The sequence below is a fragment of the Accipiter gentilis genome, chromosome 14, assembly GCF_929443795.1.
Source record: "Accipiter gentilis chromosome 14, bAccGen1.1, whole genome shotgun sequence".
NCBI classification, from domain to species: Eukaryota; Metazoa; Chordata; class Aves; order Accipitriformes; family Accipitridae; genus Astur; species Astur gentilis.
Genome location: NC_064893.1, coordinates 11,971,499 through 11,990,393, shown reverse-complemented (window position 1 = coordinate 11,990,393; position 18,895 = coordinate 11,971,499). Strand labels below are relative to the sequence as shown.

Here is an 18,895-nt window from a genome sequence, read left to right as displayed (position 1 = left end):
GTGTGTGTTAACTGTAACAATTCTGTATGCTTTTAAGAGCTGTTTCTCAAACAGGAAAAATACTCAGCTAGATTTCTGAAGGATGTTTTTTAGAAATTGTTTTTTGGCATAGGAATACTCTGTGTTGTGTTCCATACTGTGCATTTTATAACTTAATTTTACCTGAGAAGTGCCTTTACTTTTCCAGCGGACCTGTCTTCTGTTATTTTTTTGCAACTGTTCTGAATGTAATTATAAAATATGGATGGAATTACATTATATTGTGCTCCCGGTAATCAAAGACAATTGTTTCTGTTTTTATAGTACATTTGGGAACGCCTTGCTGTTGGTTTTAAACACAAGAATTACCGATCACGAGAAGGAGTGTGTTTGTGTCTTATTGCTACCTTAAACATGTAAGCTTTTTGTTTCTATGGAGATGTAATGGTTCTGTCCTTCCGAATGTCTTTTTTTTTCTCTGAAACTAATGGTTTAGGAAGTCTGATTTAGTTGAAATAAAAAACGGGAAAAATTGAACAACTTCTGAGCTTACTGAAAGAAAGACTAAAGGCATAGTATTTTTGTCTTATTTAAAAGTAGACAAAGGACTAGTAAGAGAGAGATGGAGCTTGATTGATATAAGTTTGTATTTTATGAATGCTAAGCTAAAAGTTCACTTCTGCATCAAGTATTTTTTGTTTTTTTTCTGTAAAAAATAGATCTAACTTATTTTTGATTTTTTATTTTTAGTTATGGTGCACAACCATTAATCCTCAGCAAGTTGGTACCACATTTGTGTACAGCATTTGGTGACTCGAATAGTCAGGTAAGGTTTTCAGTACTTACTGGTGCTTCAACAACCGTACTGTCACAGAGGAATGAAAGCAAAATAAATGAAGGCATTAAAGAAAAGCCGATAGGCTTGCTTGTATACAACAGATTGTTATTTTCTACCATGAGAAACAATAAACCCATTTTAGTCTGAATCACCACATTGATTGGAATATGAAAGTAGAGTTGCAAAGGCAGTAGTGTTGCGATACACTGGCCCCTTTAGTTTTGTCTTTAGAGATTGAAACTAGTAAATACTGAAAGTAGGTTTTTTTATAGAGCATGTTGAAAGAAAAGAAAGAAAAATCTATTGACAGGAAGAATTGCCTCCAGAAGGAGCCCCTACATGAGACCTGTAATAGTCTGCCAAATTTGCTAAGGATAACATTATCATGTGTAATAATTTCCTAAATGGGACCCAAATGGCATTTGAGCACATGCAAGGACTGTAGCTAAATCAGTTAATTAAGCAAAAACATCTGCAGCGAAAATCAAGATGTAGTTCATAACGGTGACATCTGAACTTCAGAAAACCTTCAAATATAAATAGATAAGATCTCTCTTGATTTATCTGCAGTTCTGTGTGAGAGAAAAGACTAATAATACAGTAAGGAAGAAGGTAGCAAGGGGACGAGATGGGCAGATAAACCGGATAGGTCTTCATGCTTATTTTCTGGGTGCAGCAAAGTTCTTGTCTCCTCTGTATAGCGTAGCATTGTTCTGTTCTAGAGAAAATCTGTTAAGAATTTGTCTTGTTTGTTGATCATTAGTGAAGATGTAGTTTGTATCTTGATAAAGGAATTGTGGGTTATTTCAAACTGTTACAAAGAACAATACTAAAGCCATTCCAGTAATTCTTTGTAGAAAATAATGGCATTTACTAACATGCATTTTTGGCAGTTTTTATTGTAGTGACTATGGTTTAAAATTTTTAAAGAGGCACTCTGTCGCCCTGCTCTAACTGTTCCTTCCTCCTCCCCTATCTTGTCTTGCTCCCTTCCGTGTGCTTATGTGATGCCACGTAATTCCTGTTGAAGGAAGCAAACAAAAAGCTGATCACTTTGGCCCGCTCTTGTGGGCAGTCAGGTCCTTAGTTTTCCAGCAGAGCCTCGCTGCATGTAGAAACTGAGGGAAGCAAGATGAAGTGTCAAGGCTGAGTGCAGGGAGTAGCTTTTGGAAATATTGCCTACTGTGATAGAGTCCTAAATAAAGCACTACCCTCCCCCCCCCCCCCCCCCATATTATTCTTATGTCAATCCCAGAAATTCCCTCTAGAGCTGTTATTTCTAGGGGTTTTCATTTACCATCTGGAGGAGATGCTCTAACTTGGAACAAATATCATCTTGAAATAACAGTTGTATTTCCTTTCCCTTCCGTCCTCACTGTTTCAACTGTTTCGTGAAATGAGTTGGCCTGCAGGTCAATAGAAATTGTAAGATTAGTGGATTGTTGGTGAATGTTGTTTTGGTTTCTGTAACCCTGAAATTAACAATTTAAACTGTGTTCACAGGTGAGAGATGCTGCCATACTAGCCATTGTAGAGGTTTATAGACATGTGGGAGAGAAAGTACGAATAGATCTTACGAAGAGAGGAATTCCTCCTGGCAGGTGAGTTAGCTGTTCTGATTTTGTAATCCTGAGTCATTTTGTGTTACTGTTCTTTATCAGAACTTTAAACTCACTTATAACTTTGTTTTAAAATTATTACAGTTTTGATTTTACCTTCTAGTTAGTTTTGCTTCCATCGTGATGTTACTAGTGTTCCTGACTTTCTTTTGCTGTTGTCTTTTTCTGCTTGGAAGAGGCATACAGGTGTATGATGAAAAGCAGTTTTGCATTCACTAGTTAAAATCTCCTGACTTTAAGAGCAGCTGAGAACTGGACAGTAGTAGAAAAATGTTTCAAAATTAAGTAAACGGATATGGAGTGCAGTGGGGAAATAATCAGAAAATACGAGTATATACGTCTTGTTCCTTATTTTAGAGTTGCTGTTTAGCCTCAGTGGAGAAGAGTCTCAGCTGAAGTACTTAAATCTGTACTTTTCATGTTTTGTGCATGTGTGAGAGAGAACAAGTGTGTGTGTACATGTGTGAGTGTGCAATGAAAGTATGGCGAATCAACTATCTTCCTTGGAGATAGTTGTAATGGAAAAAATTGTCTTCCCTTGCTTATTGCGAATTACATCAGACCAATCCATTCCACCCTAGATGTTTGCTTATGGGCTACAGCTAGATGAGAGAGGGGTGCTTTTCAAAATAACTACTTCCCAATCCTGAAGTTGCAATTCTGGTGTTCAATGAGAAAGGAGTATTTGGAAGGAGTGTTCATCAGTCTGACCGTTACACATGCCATCACAGGACACTGGATGTTTCTTGCAAAAGGTGCAAGGAAGTTTTGACAATGCTTGCTTCATTGGTCCTTTCTCTTTCTGAAAAGCTATTCCAATCTTTAAAGGCTGGTCTGTGTTGTATGTAGATTAGTTTATATGAAATAGAAGTAGCCATTGTTTTGTTGCTACCTTGGTAAGGATTTGTTTAATTAAGAAAGCTAGACAGAGCTTGAAATTGTACTTAGTGGGCAAGACTGTTCATATAAAAAAATCTTTCAAATTCTTTATTAAAACAATTTACACTTTTAAAAATGTGTTGACCCCTTATCAATTAACACACCACTCTACTGTGAGTCTTCATCTCACTTCTTGGTTTTGATAACGCTGAATGTATCTACTGCATGGTGTCAGAGAGAATATCAGAATGGATACTGTGCCTCATCAGACCCTTCTAAAAAACTATTAGCCCTAGTTTTTAATGATGATTTATAAGGTATCAAAATGTCACAGGAGAATGGTGTTGAATTTATTGTTTCACATTCCAGGCAGAGTTCAGCCTGTTTGGACTAAAGCTGACCCTGCTTGTGGGAATGGGAAGTTGTACATATTTTCTTCTATTTAATGGCTGTCACAGTTTTAGATTATTAAGAGACTATATGGTTACCACAGAAGTTTAAGCCATATTATTACTACAATTCCAAAAATTGAGTTTTGTAGCAGATAATTGGAACATACCGGAGAAGATCCTTCTTGCATTAAGATAGGGTCTTGGACATCTTTTGGAATAGGGAATGAGGGTGGAAGAGTGCAGGTAAGAACAGCCTTTGTTTGTGCTATGAATGTTGGGTCTGAGCGTAAGTTTAGGTTCAGCACTCATCCTGTTCACATTTCCATGTGATACCAACAGAGTACATCTTGGGATCCAAATAGGATTAAACACCATCAGAGCTTTGTATCCTCAGGGCAATCAACAGCTTCTAATTTAGTTGCAGTAGGTGCCAAATTGTTATTTCTTCTGTCTGAATCAGTTGAATACAAAATTCCCCTGATCTGAAAGCAAGCATAGTTGTACCATTTGCATTTACATAAAGAAGCAGGGCTCTACTTGGTGCATGTTAAATGGGTTGTTGCCATTGAATCTCAACAGTTTTGCACCTGACAGTCAAGGCTAGTGTAAAATAATACATGAGCTGAGTGTTGGTGCTGTGTCCTCTGCAGTAGTTTTCAGGTCAGGATGAAGGGGGGAGTTACAATTTGAGTTGAGCGTGAGGCTACTAGTCTCTGTCCCATCCATCGCTGACAGAAAGCAGAGTTCCTGTAGTCTCTTTGTACTCCTTTGCACAAGGTGGTTGACAAAGCTCAGGAAAGACAGGTTAGCTCTGTGGTAGCTCAGCCTTGTTCCTTCAGAGGCAGATGTAATTTAAGGTATTTCTTCCCCAGCGCCTGTTGGAAGTTTTCCCTTTGCTTAGATGCATTAAAATTTTCATGTGGTTATGCAGGAGCTATGATCTGTGGAAAAAACCCCTTCCATGTAGAGCATCATCGTATCATTGTTTTGAGGAGAATCTGTGTTCGTATTTGTGTGTCTGGGTAGGTTTAAGTATTACGGATAATCTGTAGTTCAGACACGGCTGCTTTCAGTTATTGAGTTCAGTCTTAAAGAACTGCACTGCAGCTCCTTCACGGTATGACAGGGCATTAAAAATTGTGTGTAAATGTAGATATTAGCAGAAACCCCTATTACTTCAGTATCTGGTGCACATGTGATTTAACAGAATGTACGCTTGTTTAGTTTACATAACAAATGACACATTAGAGATCTGTGTGTTGCTGCTTGAATGCGCTCTGCCCCAAAGCACTGAAAATAACTCATGTCTGCTGAAAGGAAGGCAGGAAAGTTAATCAAGCATTGTTTTCAGAAATTGTTCAACTTCCTTAAATATGCAAATGGTATATACATGTTCTGTCTACATAAAGCCAAATCTATTTAGTGATTTAATAATAGTAGGCTTAAAAGGTTTTGTAATCTGCACCTAGTAGGTTTGCCTTTTTGAAAAATACTGGATTTTCTAGAGAAGGATATTGGACCCATAAAAGAGGATGGGATCTTACTTTTGTAGTTCAACTCTACCTGCTATTACTGTATTTTTCATCAATGCATTTTTATTCTTTACAGAGATTAATTTGTGAGTTTGTTGATAAATAAAATCAGTGAGTTACTCTTTCTATTTGTTATTTTTCAACTTACAAATCTCAGAATAATATCGTGCTTTTTGCCTGAAGCACATTCCTTTTCAGAAGAATCAGTATCAACTCAGTGGTTGGAAATTTGGATGTTGTTTGCCCTTTAATTAAAGTTGCTGCCAAAGAAGTTGGACAGTCTTTGGTATCGGGCCTGTAAGTATTAGTGTTAATACATTTGTGAATACTGAAAGTGGATTTTGTATTTCTTGTTCTGTGAGCCAAGTATGGTGAACAAGTTTTGCTTTATATGGGCCAGACTGAATTTGTTACAGAATCTCTGTGGCTGATCTTCCCTGAATGGAGATAGTACATGTGGCTCTGGATAGCAGTTGCTTAGTCTGAGTGTTAAAAGCTTTTTAAGATCTTTCAGGAAGTCATCTGACAACTTTTCCCATTGTTACTTGAGAAACATAAATGTATAAAACCAGTTATTTGTTTAGTGCTTACGTCTAGGGCCACAAGTTTATATCCTGAAAGGTTAAAACATTTTGCAGTGTGCATTTCTGAATACTGCATTTTATGTGGTATGCACATTCTACTTATCTGTCTAGTTCATGTTTTAGATGAGGTCCATCTGTGTGTCCAGATGTGGACACATGTCTGTGCGAGATCCTTTTTTTTTTTAGGGGGGGTGGAAATAAGTGCAAGGTTTCATATGGGCCATTTCCTGCTTTAGACTCACTTTGGACATGAAGAACAGACTGGTTACCACCCTTTCTTCTTCTTTATCCTTCTGCTATTGACAGGGGAGTGGTGCTTTTTTGCCTCTTCATCACAGGGTCCAAACTTTTAGGTATCCCCCTCTGCCTGTCAAGCAAACAGTTGAACTCCATCAAGCATGGTCATAAATAACAGCTTTTCAGTCTAGAAGTGTAGTGCATGTTCTTTGCTAGCATCTGCATTTCCATGTGCGTGCATGTCAGCTCAAGCTGTGTCTTAGACGGATATGTTTTCCTCTCATTGAACGTAATCACCATAATTTGTTAATCCTTTGATAGAGACCTGTCACCTGCCGTATGAGAGGGTTTAGTAGGTTGCCAGGAGCCCCCATTATAAGTGCTGCAACCTCATACGTTCCTTCATTCACTGAGACAGCAACTGTTCTTCAGCCCATGCAGAAATGGCCTGCTGTCCTGAACATGGGTTTTTCATCAATGGGGATTTTTCCTTCCATATATGAAGTTGCAGAACACCTGTCTGTGCATTTTGGAGGAAGAAGATAATATTTCTATTCACTGGTGACATACTATTTCGATTGTCTGATGACTTCACTGATTGATTATGCATGTCATATCCAGACTTGGGCTTGCAGATGTGAGATAAAGGAATAATAATGCTGCTCTTTTCAAAGAACATTCCTCATTGCTGATGGTGAAACCAGTCTTCACCTAGTCCTGTAAACTTTCTTGGATTCCTCTTGGCCAGGCTCTCTTTTGCCAGGACCTGAACTCCTGTAAATATTCTTAAATTGACCGTAGTTGCAGTAATTTTAGAGATCTTAGCCCATACTGCCTTGCTGCCTGTGGCTGTGTGAAGAAATATGAGAAGAGGGTAGCATGAAGAGCTGGGTGGGAGGAGAGGGAGGAATAAAATGTTGTGAGTCTTTGCAAAGTAGTAGTTACAGTTCCTGTAAGCTGTACTAAAGAGAGGGTTGCATCTACAGTAGTGCTTGACCATTTTGTCAGCTGTGTTTTACTGGATTTTTTTTTCTAATTACAACAAAATACTATAAAGCATACCTCTGGTCATAAGGACATGCTCTGAAAGCTTTGGGAGCAGCAGTACTGTGTTGTTCTCCAGCCTGCACCACTGACTGCATAGCGTCCAGTGCCAACAAACCCATTTTTTTAATGTTCGTAGTTAGTACTTTATCAGATATTTTGCCCAGACTGAGAGGCAATGTGTGTATTATTATAATGTATTTATAAGGAAGCATTTCATTTTTCTTTTCTGTTTAAAACACTCAGGAAAGCATTTTTGAAAACTAAGTTCAAAAGAGCAGGAAATATGTTTTTCTTTTGAATTCTTTAAAAAATGTGTGCCAAATGCATAACATCAGCCTAACAGGATGTAAGAATAAAGTGAAATTTTAAAGGAAATCTGTTAATCTCTCTAGTCTTCATTTTCAATTTCTCTCAGGATAACAGTTTCAGCCTTTCAGACGTAGTGTTAAGTCCTCCTCATTAACTGGGCGAACTGTTAATGCAGTGTTTAGTATGGAATCCAGCAGCATTGAGGGCAACTTGCAATCACTAGTAAACAGTAGAAATACTTCCTATGGTACATATGAAGCAAATGCATTAGCTTCCTTTTACAAAAGCAAGATGGCATAATGCATTACTATGTGTATTGATTCTTGGGTGAACTTCTCACTTTGTACGTTTGAAAGCATATAGCATGTTAATGGGATTCTGTGTGTCATTAGTAAATGCTAGTACCCGAAAAGCATTTTGTATCACAACTGTAGTTTTACTTTTTAAAGTCTAAGTACAAAAAAACCCCCATTTCGGTATAAACTGCCTTTTGGTTTACAAACTGACCTTTTCATTAAAAGACTGAGATTTAGTATTATTAAGGCGGTGTGGTCTGACAGTTGTGAATTGCTGCCATTTCAGACATTTTGCTGTGGCTGCAATCGTTCTAAATGGAATGGTGATGCAAAAGGGAGAGGATAAAAGGTTCCAGAGAGAAGACCTGACAAGTATGTTGGGGGAAGATCAGGCAAACTGCTACTGAGCTACATATACTTACTTTTGAGATAAGTTGAGATGGTAGAACAACTGCTGGTTTGTGTTATGGGTTATTGACTTACATGATTAAGGGTTTTTTTGGTTTGTTTTTTTTTTTTAGATGTTTGCAGTAGGATAGGCCTTTTTGTGGAATTCTCAGCTAAATCTGGGTAGTTCTTGTTGTGGGCCTGTTAAATCCAGGACAAATTTGCTCTGTAGCAGATTGCTTTGAAGTATTTGGAAAGTAAAGATAATGCATTGTGAGAGTCCTAAAACATTGGAAAGTTGTGGGGGAAGGCTCAGGTTTTTTATACCGTTGCCTGGCTGCATTTCATGATTTTATCGCATTCTTCTTTATTAGATAAATGAGGTACCAGTGAATGAAAGGGATACTCAGTGTGTCAGTGGAGGTAGGCTGTGCACAGTGAGAGTGCACAGCCTCTCTACACGGATTATTGAGTAAAAGCGTTGTGTGCTTAAGGAAATATTCAGGTTAAATCTTTGTGAGTCCTTGACTTTGCTCCATTATGTATTGTGAGAATTTTCATACCCAAGCACTGTTCTTATCCATTTTTCTTGGTTTGCCTTACAATAGTTGGGACTGTGAGTTGTAAACAAAGCCTTTTCAGTATTTGCTCTTTTAGCAAATTTTGAATTGGGTAATGTAGTCTCTAGTACTGGAACTGTAGCTGAACTTTTCCTGTTTGGAGAGTTGCAGACTCTCGTGTGATTTGTAGTTCATAACTGTGCATTTAAGGTCAGGAAACAGTCCTGTTAGTCTTGTAGCTAAAAATTCACATGCATGTTAGATATTACTGTATTCGGAGTAGTCTAAAATGCAGGAAAGTCTTTGGAGAAAGGTAAGAAAATGTTCTCAATTGTTTGCAGCTGAACAGTGTATTATGTCAGTACAAACCTATTGCTAGTGTGTGGGTCACGTTCTTTCTGAGAGATACTTCCACTGCTGTATTGAGTTTCTGCAGAGGTGATGAGAAATGGCTGTTTTAAGTGTTTTGCTGGCTTTCTTACTTGAATAGCATTTTCTGCTTTGTGGGACTAGAGTGCAGATGTAGAGTTTTTTGGTGGGTTTTGGGATTGGTGGTTTTGGGGTTTTTTGTTTGTTTGTTTTTTGTTTACTATTTAGCTGTAGCTAAGCACTTGCAGTGTGTTTTCTCTTGTGAGAATTTAAATCAGATGTGTGTGTGTGTTGAACATAACTAAAGTGTTTAGTGTACCTTAACCTTAGAAAAATATTTCTTTTTTTTTTTTTTTGCGCTGTGGAAGTGCTTACTACAAAAGTATTTTCATTAAAAAACTGAGGAAATTTTGAGGAGCAAAAATTTTGAGGAAGATTAGTAATTGTCTCAGAACAAATTAAATAGTAATCCCTATTTTTTCTCCCACATGAACATTCCATAGTTCAAATTGTTGCTTTTTATTGTTGTGTATAAATAGAGTAATATCAGTCATCTGAACTCAATATGTTCTATTGCTGAACCTGAACTTTAGAATTTTAGTTTTTTAATCACGCTAATAATGATACTCAGTTTTGTTCTTTGCCAAGTTGACTTGGTTTTCTGTGCATTTGTGTGAAGATGCTCAACTAGCTTAAGTTGTTTCTTGATACTCTTAATCCCTTGTATATTCTGTACTACTGCTTTGTATATGATAATAAATGGATTTCTGTTTTCACCAGTGTCCAGGGGGATTTCAGAAATATAAAAATATTTTTTTCATTGCTGTACTTTACAGGTTGCAAACAATCTTTGCAAAATTTGATGAAGTAAGAAACTCTGGAAATATGATTTTAAGTAGCGTCAGTGGTGAGTATGAAAGATCATATATTTATAATCAGCTTTAGATTAATACAGAATAAATATTTGAACACTGGTATTGTCCCTGAGAGATGAATGACTAGAAACATGTAAATACTAAGAAAATGAGACAGTGAAACTTTTATCCTGTATTACTGAGAGTATTTGCTGAACTGCAGTCAGAATACAATTGGAAAAGGTGTTGAAACTGCATGGAAACAAGCAGTGAATCTAAGTTACATGTCTGCTCAGTAGAGGATAAAAGAATGCTGCAAAGTATTTGTGCATGGGAAAAAAGATGAGATGAATCTATATCCAATCTTTCAGTATATTTCTAAAAGAAAATGGTAATTTAGTGATGGATGTGTTTGATTTCTTCTCAGTTAAAATGATTAATAATGACTATAGTACGTGGAGTTTTAAATTATTGAAATAGGTGACTGCAGCATTCAAAGACACTTAAATGTTGAAAGTTAAGACTCTTATCCATACTGAATTTGAGCTCTTTATTTTTGGTGTATTTCAGGAAAAGAAAACCTGTTGTGCAGAGGATCCTTGTTGCTTCCTACTGCATTCTTGATACAGTATTTTATAGTACAAAAAAGCAAAACCATCATTCTTTCTTATTTAAATCTATAATTTAAGAAAAAAACTGTTACAAAACAGCACAACAAGGGAGGTGTTGTTGCAGTGGCTTTAATATAGTTGTTCTTGAAAGCTTCATTGTCTTCTGCAAAGAATTGGTAAATCTTGTTTTATAGGGGAGGGTTTTCTGATGTTGCTTTTCCTTTCAAAGCAGCTATGCTGACTGAAAAGGGGGCTCTGTGCGATCTAAAAAGTGTAACTATGCAAGACGAGAAATATTTTGAGGAATGCATATGATTTGTTAATGTACTCAAATAGACCTTTTAATTTTAAATATTCTCGTCCTTTTCTTGTTAGTGTGAAAACAGAAGAGACTGTAGGTTCAAAGGAATGTGTTTTTACAACCTTTTCTTTGAGGTAGTAAGTTACTATGCTTCATTCTGCTTTGAAATAAAACATTGCTATTCTTGAACACTTACAGAATACAAAAATAGATTTGTAAGGATTAATACATAAAAACAACCACAAAGAAAACTTATTAATTTTGGGGAGAAGTGTTTTACATAAATGTTCTGTTATATGGTAAATTTACTCATTGTGGAAGGCTAAACCATTATCTTCTGCATTTGAAGTTAATACTACTGCATAGGTTTGAGAAGTTAAAAGATGTATTTTACATGTGTTTTCTTCTGTTGGTAGTTCTCAGGAGAACAGAGAAGGTTATTTGAGGGAATATAAATGCATTGAAATAATTTAAATACATATGAAAATATAAATACAACATTGCTGGACTAGTATACATAGCACTTCTGAGCTTTTTGTCTGTTTTAAGAGAGTTGATTAAGTTTGTTTTTCTTTAAGCCATTTTTATCTTGCCTGCAAAGTGCAGATATTAAAGCTGGTCTACAGCAGTATAAACCATTTATTTTGTCTTGTAGGTGGCATTTTCTATGCAACAGTTGCTATGATTCTGTTTTGGTACCATAGAGAGAGAATCCCTCTAATATGTTGGTTTCAGTATTTTTCCTTGAACCTAGTTTATCTGTTGTATTCATCTAGACAATTTTTTTTAATGTTATTGAAAAGATACTCTTCCACTGTTAGTGCTTTATCTTGGCTTTGTCCTTCATTATTCTCTGAAGAATAATTTGTATTTACTGGTTGCACATGTAGAATGAAAGTTACTGTTGAATTCCTGTAGCCTTGTTATCAACTTTTCTTTAGGAGCTTTATCAAACATCTCTGGGTAAAGGCCAAATTTTAATGTCTAAATACATCTGTTACAGTGTTGAGGATTTTTTTAGTGCTTTGGGTATTTTGGGGTAGGGTTTGGGAAGCGAAGGGGGAAGAGGGTTATGTTTCCAAAGATGGAGGGGAGGGGGCAAAAAAACCTCTTCAACAGGCTTTAATATAATTAGGCTGGCACAGCTCTGTAGTGGACCTTTTTACCAGCAAAAGGAGTGGCTTTTTGCCAAGTTGAGTTTCCCAAAGAAGTTAACTGTACTAATGAGGGTTCTCTTCAGTTTGTGATGGATAGGGAAGGGCTTGCTAATACAACCGTGGAAGACGTCAGCTTCTTCATAGTCCTGAGTGACACTGCTGTGGTAGTAAATCTTTGTTGTGTTGACCTCATTTTTGAGAATCCAGAGATGTGACTTCGGATTTTTTTTATCAAATACTACTAGTGTCAGTTGTTCAGTCTCTTTATTCAGCATGTACTTAGGAGGCAAAAAAAAAGGAATAAAACCCTCAAAACTCGCAGCTTTAAACAATCTGAATACAAGAATGTCTTTCAGAGTGTTTTAATAATCAAAATAAATATATTTTTTTAAAAAAGTACTAGCATGATTAAACACATGACAGGTTTTAAAAATATTGTATTGGTATCCTTAGGTATGTGGGAGAAATACAGGGAGGAGAGGAAAAGATACCGTAATTGCAATCTTGCGCACACTGGTAGATTTAGTACCTTATTATCCCCGTGACTGTGTTAGAGTGGATGTAGCATGAACAGTCCCTTTAGCCTTATGTTACCATCTTTCTTTATTGAATCTGATCCCTGATGAAACTAGAAAGAGGAGGAGGATAACAAGTTACTGTTAGAGACTGACAGATCCTCTTGAAGGGTAGATGAGGTGAAAAGTATATTGAAACAAGTATGGATGGAATAATTGGGGCAGGATGTGGCAAGGAGTTTCAAAAGCCAACAGATGAGAAGGCCCTGTGTCTAACTAGGGGACTGGGCAAAATTCTTAGTGCTTTTGCTTGATGAGGATGATTTACAGGCTTAAATAGTATCACACTGCTAACTTGCCTCTCCAACTGACCTTTGATTTCTTTTTTCTTTTTTTTAATTATTTTCTCCCCTTCCCCCCATCTTCCCTTGCCCTCAGATCTGGATGGTAAAAACAGACATCTTTTCTTTCATGTGAATTATGTAAATGATAGCTGCTCTGAAAACCTTTGGGTTTGTTTACATTCATAATGATGTTGCACATTAAGAGAATCGTATCAGGATGTTTGCTTGTTAAGCAAAAATCTTAAGTGTACTGCTAGTTTTGCCCTTTTACTCCACCAGAAATATGTGTATCCCTGCAAACTGCAGAAGGTTCTTTAAAGCACCTCCCCATTTTTCAGCAAATGAATGTTCATTTCTATGGAAACAGAACTAGCAGCCAATCTCAAAGCTGCAACAGCAGTTGTTTCTGCTGCCTGAGATTTGTAAATACTGTTTGCTCTAAGAGAATTTAAACAGACTCCTCTATTGGGTAGTAGTTTAAATTTTGAGATGGGGAATTAAAAGAGAAGTAGGGAAAATAATAATGTTGAGCTCTCTACTTTGCCTTATTCAGCAGACAGAATGATTTGAGCTGAATATAAATAGTACATCTCTATTCAACCCGTGCAATTTTCCCATTTTAATCATATGCCTCGTAGTGTTCCTTTACAAATGTAAAATGTGACAGGTAGGATACAGTGATGCTAGTATCACAGCTGTGGAGGAGCTGTGTTATGGGTGATAAAGATGCAGTCGAGGTACGTGTTCTCCTTTAAAAAAAAAAAAAAAAAAGGGGGGGGGGGGCGCAAATAAAAGTCCATAGCACAAGTGTGTATGTTTTTCCACATTACGCTCTTGGTTTTTATTCCCCTTTGCTGTTTTCTTTTTGGAAATATAGTTACTATGGAGACAATGACGACATCCGCTTGACAGAGCTCACCAGTGTGGCATAGTATGAATGTATATCCTTTGTGAAGTATGGAAATGGATGATAGGTGCCATGATTATTTTATAGGGTTTTGAACTATATGCATTTCTTTTGCTTGCTCAATGTGAATGGTCAGAATGTAGTCACATTGTTTTAAATTTCAGCTCTTATTCTTGCTGGTTTATAATTCTAAATAGGAAAATATACTGGCCAGTGAAGTGTAGTGGTCAGTTCAAACCTATTTGGAAGGAAAGGGCCTTAGCAGAGTGATGCTTCCACTGTTTTTTAAGGAACTTCCCTGAGTTTTTGAATTACAAAAATTTGTGTTTTACAGGCACTGGGCAGTTCTGCATGCGTTACAGTTGTGTGTCCGTCTGCATTTTAAACTTCTCAGGCAGGACAGAGTACACTGGATTTCTTTTTTTCCTCTTTTTTTTACTTTATTGGATTGTCCTCTTTCTACGTTGCTCAGAACATTGGTTTGGGAATAAACTTTGGTTTGGGAATAACTTCTGTAAGCAGAAGTTCAGGTTTTGGGCAGTTCTTGTTGTAATTTCCATACCGCTGCAAAATGCTCCCCAGCATCTGTTGCATGCTTTAAAAAGCCATTTCTCTTCAGGTTTTGAGTGGATTTCCAAATACTCTCCTCAGAGAGCACTTTTCTTTAACAAGCCATCTTCTGCTTCCTCTGGTTTTCCTTTTTTTTTTTTTTTTTTTTTTTTTGGTGGATTTCTTTTTCGTGGGAGGCCTCTCCTTAATCGAGGCAGCCTTGCAGAAGGCAGGGAGGGTCTTGCAACGTTTCTCGTGGGGGAGAACGTCCCCCCGCCCGGGGTGACATGTCACCTCAGGGCCCTGACGGGTGGGCCTGCGCTCCGCCGCTTGCCGGGGAGGAGGGTGGGGGGAACACCCCGCGGGGCACGTGACCGGCGGGGGAGCGGGAAGGGGCGCAGTAAAAGTCCCCGGTGAGACGGGCCCGGCGCCGGGCCGGGCCAGGCGCGGCGGCGACTCGGGAGGGGGTTTCCCGCGTGAGGTGGGACTGCTATTTTGAAGCGGGGCGGCGACTGTTGCGGTAGGGAGCCGGCAGCCGCCGCGCCACCGCCGCGGTATGATGGCTGTTGGGGACGGTGAGTTTCGCGCCTCCGGGCACCGCCGCTGTCCCGGCCGGCGGCGGGGCAGGGGAGGAGGGGTGTGTGTGTGTGTGGGGGGGGTGGTGGTGGTGGTGGTGTCGTCGTAGCCCTGTGGAAGCGCGGGGCGGCCCGGGGAGCGGTGCCGTGTCGCCGGCGAGGGGCGCGCAGGTCGGTCGGGGCGCTCCGTGGCCGGAGGGGCCCGCCGGGGCCGGGCGATGCCCTCCGGTAAGGGGAAGAGTGGGCCGCCGGGCTCCGCGCCTCTTCTTCCGCCTCCCAAGGGAAGGTTTGGCCGTAGTTAAGTGTGTTCAGCCTCCTGTGTGGCGGGTGGACCTCTTATCCCGGTGTATCCCGGGTGGTACCTGCGGCTGGAGGGTGCTTTGGGCGCTGAGCTCTGGTTCTTTTTTAAATTTTAACCATGCGTGGATTTACGGGATGGTCTGTGGTCTTAATTATTTACGACGCTGGCAGTTTCCACTCCGCATTTTTATGTTGGCAGTCTGTTTACCTCCTCTTGTCTCAGTGTTACTGGTGTTAGCCAGCTCTGTTAGATAAGACTGAATTTACTATACCACTTTGTAAACAAGTGTATGTTAATTTACGCTGTTTTGTGAAGAAACTCATAGTAATTCAGTGTAGCTGTAAAAGAACTGCCTTGCTTGTAGGGCTAGGAATACATATTTAATAAAGACATGGGATGTTACTACGGTTCCTTCACTGCACAGTGTATTGTTACACAAACCAATTGAAAGTAGGTCAGTAAAGCAATACAGACGATTTTGTCGCGTTTTGATTAAAAACTGGACGTATGTTTTATCTTATCACATCTCTTGGTTTTGCGTGACTGCCAGGTTCTTTGAGCTTAATATTGATTACTTTCTATATATGCATTATTATTTTCAGAGAAACTTGAGAAGTGTTCATCGGACTTGCAGTAAGTTTGAGAATGTAGTGGGAGGGCTGTGCTTTTGCAAATGATTATATATATAATTTTAAATAACATTAAGGAAGATGGTCTTTACTTAGATTAAGGTGAATCTTTTATCTGAATCTGCTATAACATCAGTAGTAAAATTCCCAAGAAAGACCCTTCCTTAAGGCGTCCTTAAATGTATGTTTTTCACCTAGTTCTTTGATGTTAGAGACTGAAAGAGATAATCAGTGTGACCAGAGCAGTGAAATTAAGGCTGGACTGTATAGTTAAAAAAAACTCGTGCAGTTCTCTGATGTTTGTATTTTTGTTTGCCATCTGCAGGATGCGAGGGAAATCGTGGTGTTTGTAGAACTGAACATGTAGTAAGCAATTTCTTGTTGAGAGTTTTTTTTTCTAGGCATGTTTTTCTTCATCTTTTTGTTTCCTTTGTGTGAAGCAACACAGTTCTCCATGGTGTAAACATGGATTGTGGGAACTTTTGCAGATTAAGGATGCAAGTTGCAGTGTGTTAAGAAATAACTGTATTCCCTAGGCAAAGCCATAGGATTTTTGTGGCTCTGTAATGGTTGAGGTTTATAAAGTGAGGGTGGTTGTGGAACTCTCTTCGGTATAATTTAATTCGTCATTAACAAAGGCACTAAGAACAAAGTACTGTTCAGGCAGTCAGCTGACATTCTGTGTAGGAGCTTTGAGCAATAATGCCAGATACAATTAACAGTGTGTAGGATGATTATGTAGCCGTTGGTCTCTCAAAACTACTGCTTACCACATTTACAAGGAATTCAGTCTTCTGAGGTTGTGTTATGAAACCGTTAGGGAAAACAAAACCTTAGTTACTATTAAGAAAACTTTTGGATCTTTTTTTCTGAATTTAATGTAGGTTTTGCCACGGTCTTTTGTTTTGCAAATATCCTGTACATCCTCCTAATATATGCTACATAGAAGAAACAATCTGTTTTAAGGTTAGTGATTCTGTAGCCTTTGAGAAATGTCTTTTCTTGACAAAATGTCACTTTGTTGTGGCCAGTATGTATGTTTAACTTATTATTTGTGAGACTATGCTGATTTTCTGGAAGGTGTTGTGCAGATACTTCAGAGAACAGATTTTTTTTTTAATAATTAATTTGATTTGGTTTGCTCAATCAGTCTATGTTACAGAATTGCACAGACTATGTTTGGAAATGCTATATAGAGGTGGTGATTTCAACATTTCATCTTGAATGCAAGACACTGGCTTATTGTAACCTTTTGGATTTTTTTTGTTTTCTTGCGCACAAGCAGAAATGTAAATAAAACATGGTGCTTAACATGTGAATCTTAATCTGATTTGTCAAGTAAAGATTAAAGGAAAGAGCCAGATTTTCTGTTTGCCCCCATGTTAACCGTCTCAAGCTCTCCAATCTTTTGTTGGAAGAATGTACAGGAAAAATAATAGTACTGTGTTTGTGGCCCAGCAAACAATTGGGACTGTGACTTCTACTGTACTGAATGCGTGCCAGTGGGAAGGCATGCACTATCTCAGCCTTAAAGACATTTCACATACTTGGGTGAATTTAGGTCTATGTTTGACCTGCAAGTTGTGTTCTGAGGCTGCTGAGGAAAACCAGTCAGGAACTGTTCCTTGCTCTGGATTTCTTGTTCCTTGGAGGGGATAATGCATTTCTGTCCTTATCCGTTGATAACCAGATTAGGGTGTTCAGGAGGTCGCTTACAGAATTGCAGTACCGCACATCACGTTGTGTGTTCTCTTCAGGGCTGTAATTCAGTGGCTTCCATCAGTGCTTTCTCACCTTGGTGTCAGTCTGTGCTATGCTACTTTGATATTTCATAGGTAAGGGACTGTCTTGCTCCCAGTTGAACAAGGTAATTGGAATAAGGACAAAATTATCTGCCCAAAACCATGAGGGGCCATGAAGGGAAGATTAGACGTAGGTTTTCTTAAGATGTACTAAACATACTGCAGTACCAGACACAAGGTATTTGAGGGCTATCTAAAAGCATATAATCAGCTTTGTAAGAGGACATATTTGGTGTGCACATTTGTTGCACTAGTATATACCAAGTATGGTATTTTGAATCATATAACGAATGAGATAAATCTATGTCTTTATTAGTGGATTTTTATTTAAATGGCACACAATATAATGATGTTTCATGACTTTAAGCATTTGTCAGATTTCAGATGATAAAGTGTATGTGGCTGGTTTATGAATAGGAATTATCCTTACATCTTGCTAGATATGCATATCAAATTATGGGGTTTGTCTTCTTTCAAAACACTTCATTAATGTATGCATGGTCCTAGAGCACAAGAACAATAATTTTCCATTCCCTGGTGGTGTTCTGAGGGAAGGCTGTCTTCCTAAGTCTTTAATCTGATTACTAGTTTCTGTAAAATGTGGGTGCTGTACAGCTTTAATATTTTACTTTTGACTGAAAAAAAGATTGGACACATTAAAGGTACAGAGGCTACAGTGATGTTCAAGACATTAGCTTGATTTAAAAAAAAAAACATTTAGTGCATATGCATTTCTGATGTGTATTTCTGATTTTCCTTTCCTCTGGTAGGAGGGAGAAGACTTTTTAAACCAACAGTCTTGTGAATGATGGTAATAAAGCAATTACTATCCCGGCCTAGAAATTGGGCAGGATGTAACTGTGGTGCTTTGTACCATTCAGAGCTGTTTCCTGGGGGGGATAAAAAAAAATTAATAATTATAGGTAGTAGCAGAAGTTTTTTCTGGGGAATAGAATTGCATCACTTGTTCCCTTTTCTGTTCTTCTTTTGGCCTTTTTTTTTGTTTTTTAGCATGCTGACTGGGCTTGCACTGGCTCCTTTCCCTGTAATTGCTCCACACCCCTTCTCTTCCATCATTAGCAGTTGGTGGGCACATTGGTTTGGGAAATGGCTTTATTCACTGTGCCTGAGAGGAAGGACAGATACCATGATTTGGAATTCAATTGGTGTTCTGAACCAAACCAGTTCAAAGCTTTTTTTCATGGTAAGGTCATATGCTATTCCCAGTAATAAACATAGATTCTGAGTAGTATTTTGTCTATAAAGTGCATGTACCGTTGCTAATAGCAGTAAAAGAACAGTGGGGACAGTGAAACAACTGA

General features: G+C 38.3%; 1 protein-coding gene across 36 annotated transcripts in view; it reads left to right on the top strand.

The window, feature by feature from the left end:
* CLASP2 (cytoplasmic linker associated protein 2) overlaps window positions 1–18,895 on the top strand; it is a 152,631-nt gene that overhangs the window by 30,935 nt on the left and 102,801 nt on the right. For 35 of the 36 annotated variants that reach the window (XM_049816873.1, XM_049816892.1, XM_049816872.1 and 32 more), the window contains 4 exons: window positions 304–395; window positions 730–805; window positions 2,321–2,418; window positions 9,865–9,935. In XM_049816873.1, coding sequence (XP_049672830.1) covers window positions 304–395; window positions 730–805; window positions 2,321–2,418; window positions 9,865–9,935 — 337 coding nt within the window. Of the gene's footprint in view, window positions 1–303; window positions 396–729; window positions 806–2,320; window positions 2,419–9,864; window positions 9,936–14,723; window positions 14,842–18,895 lie in introns of those variants that run through there. The other variant, XM_049816904.1, reaches the window with a different exon arrangement.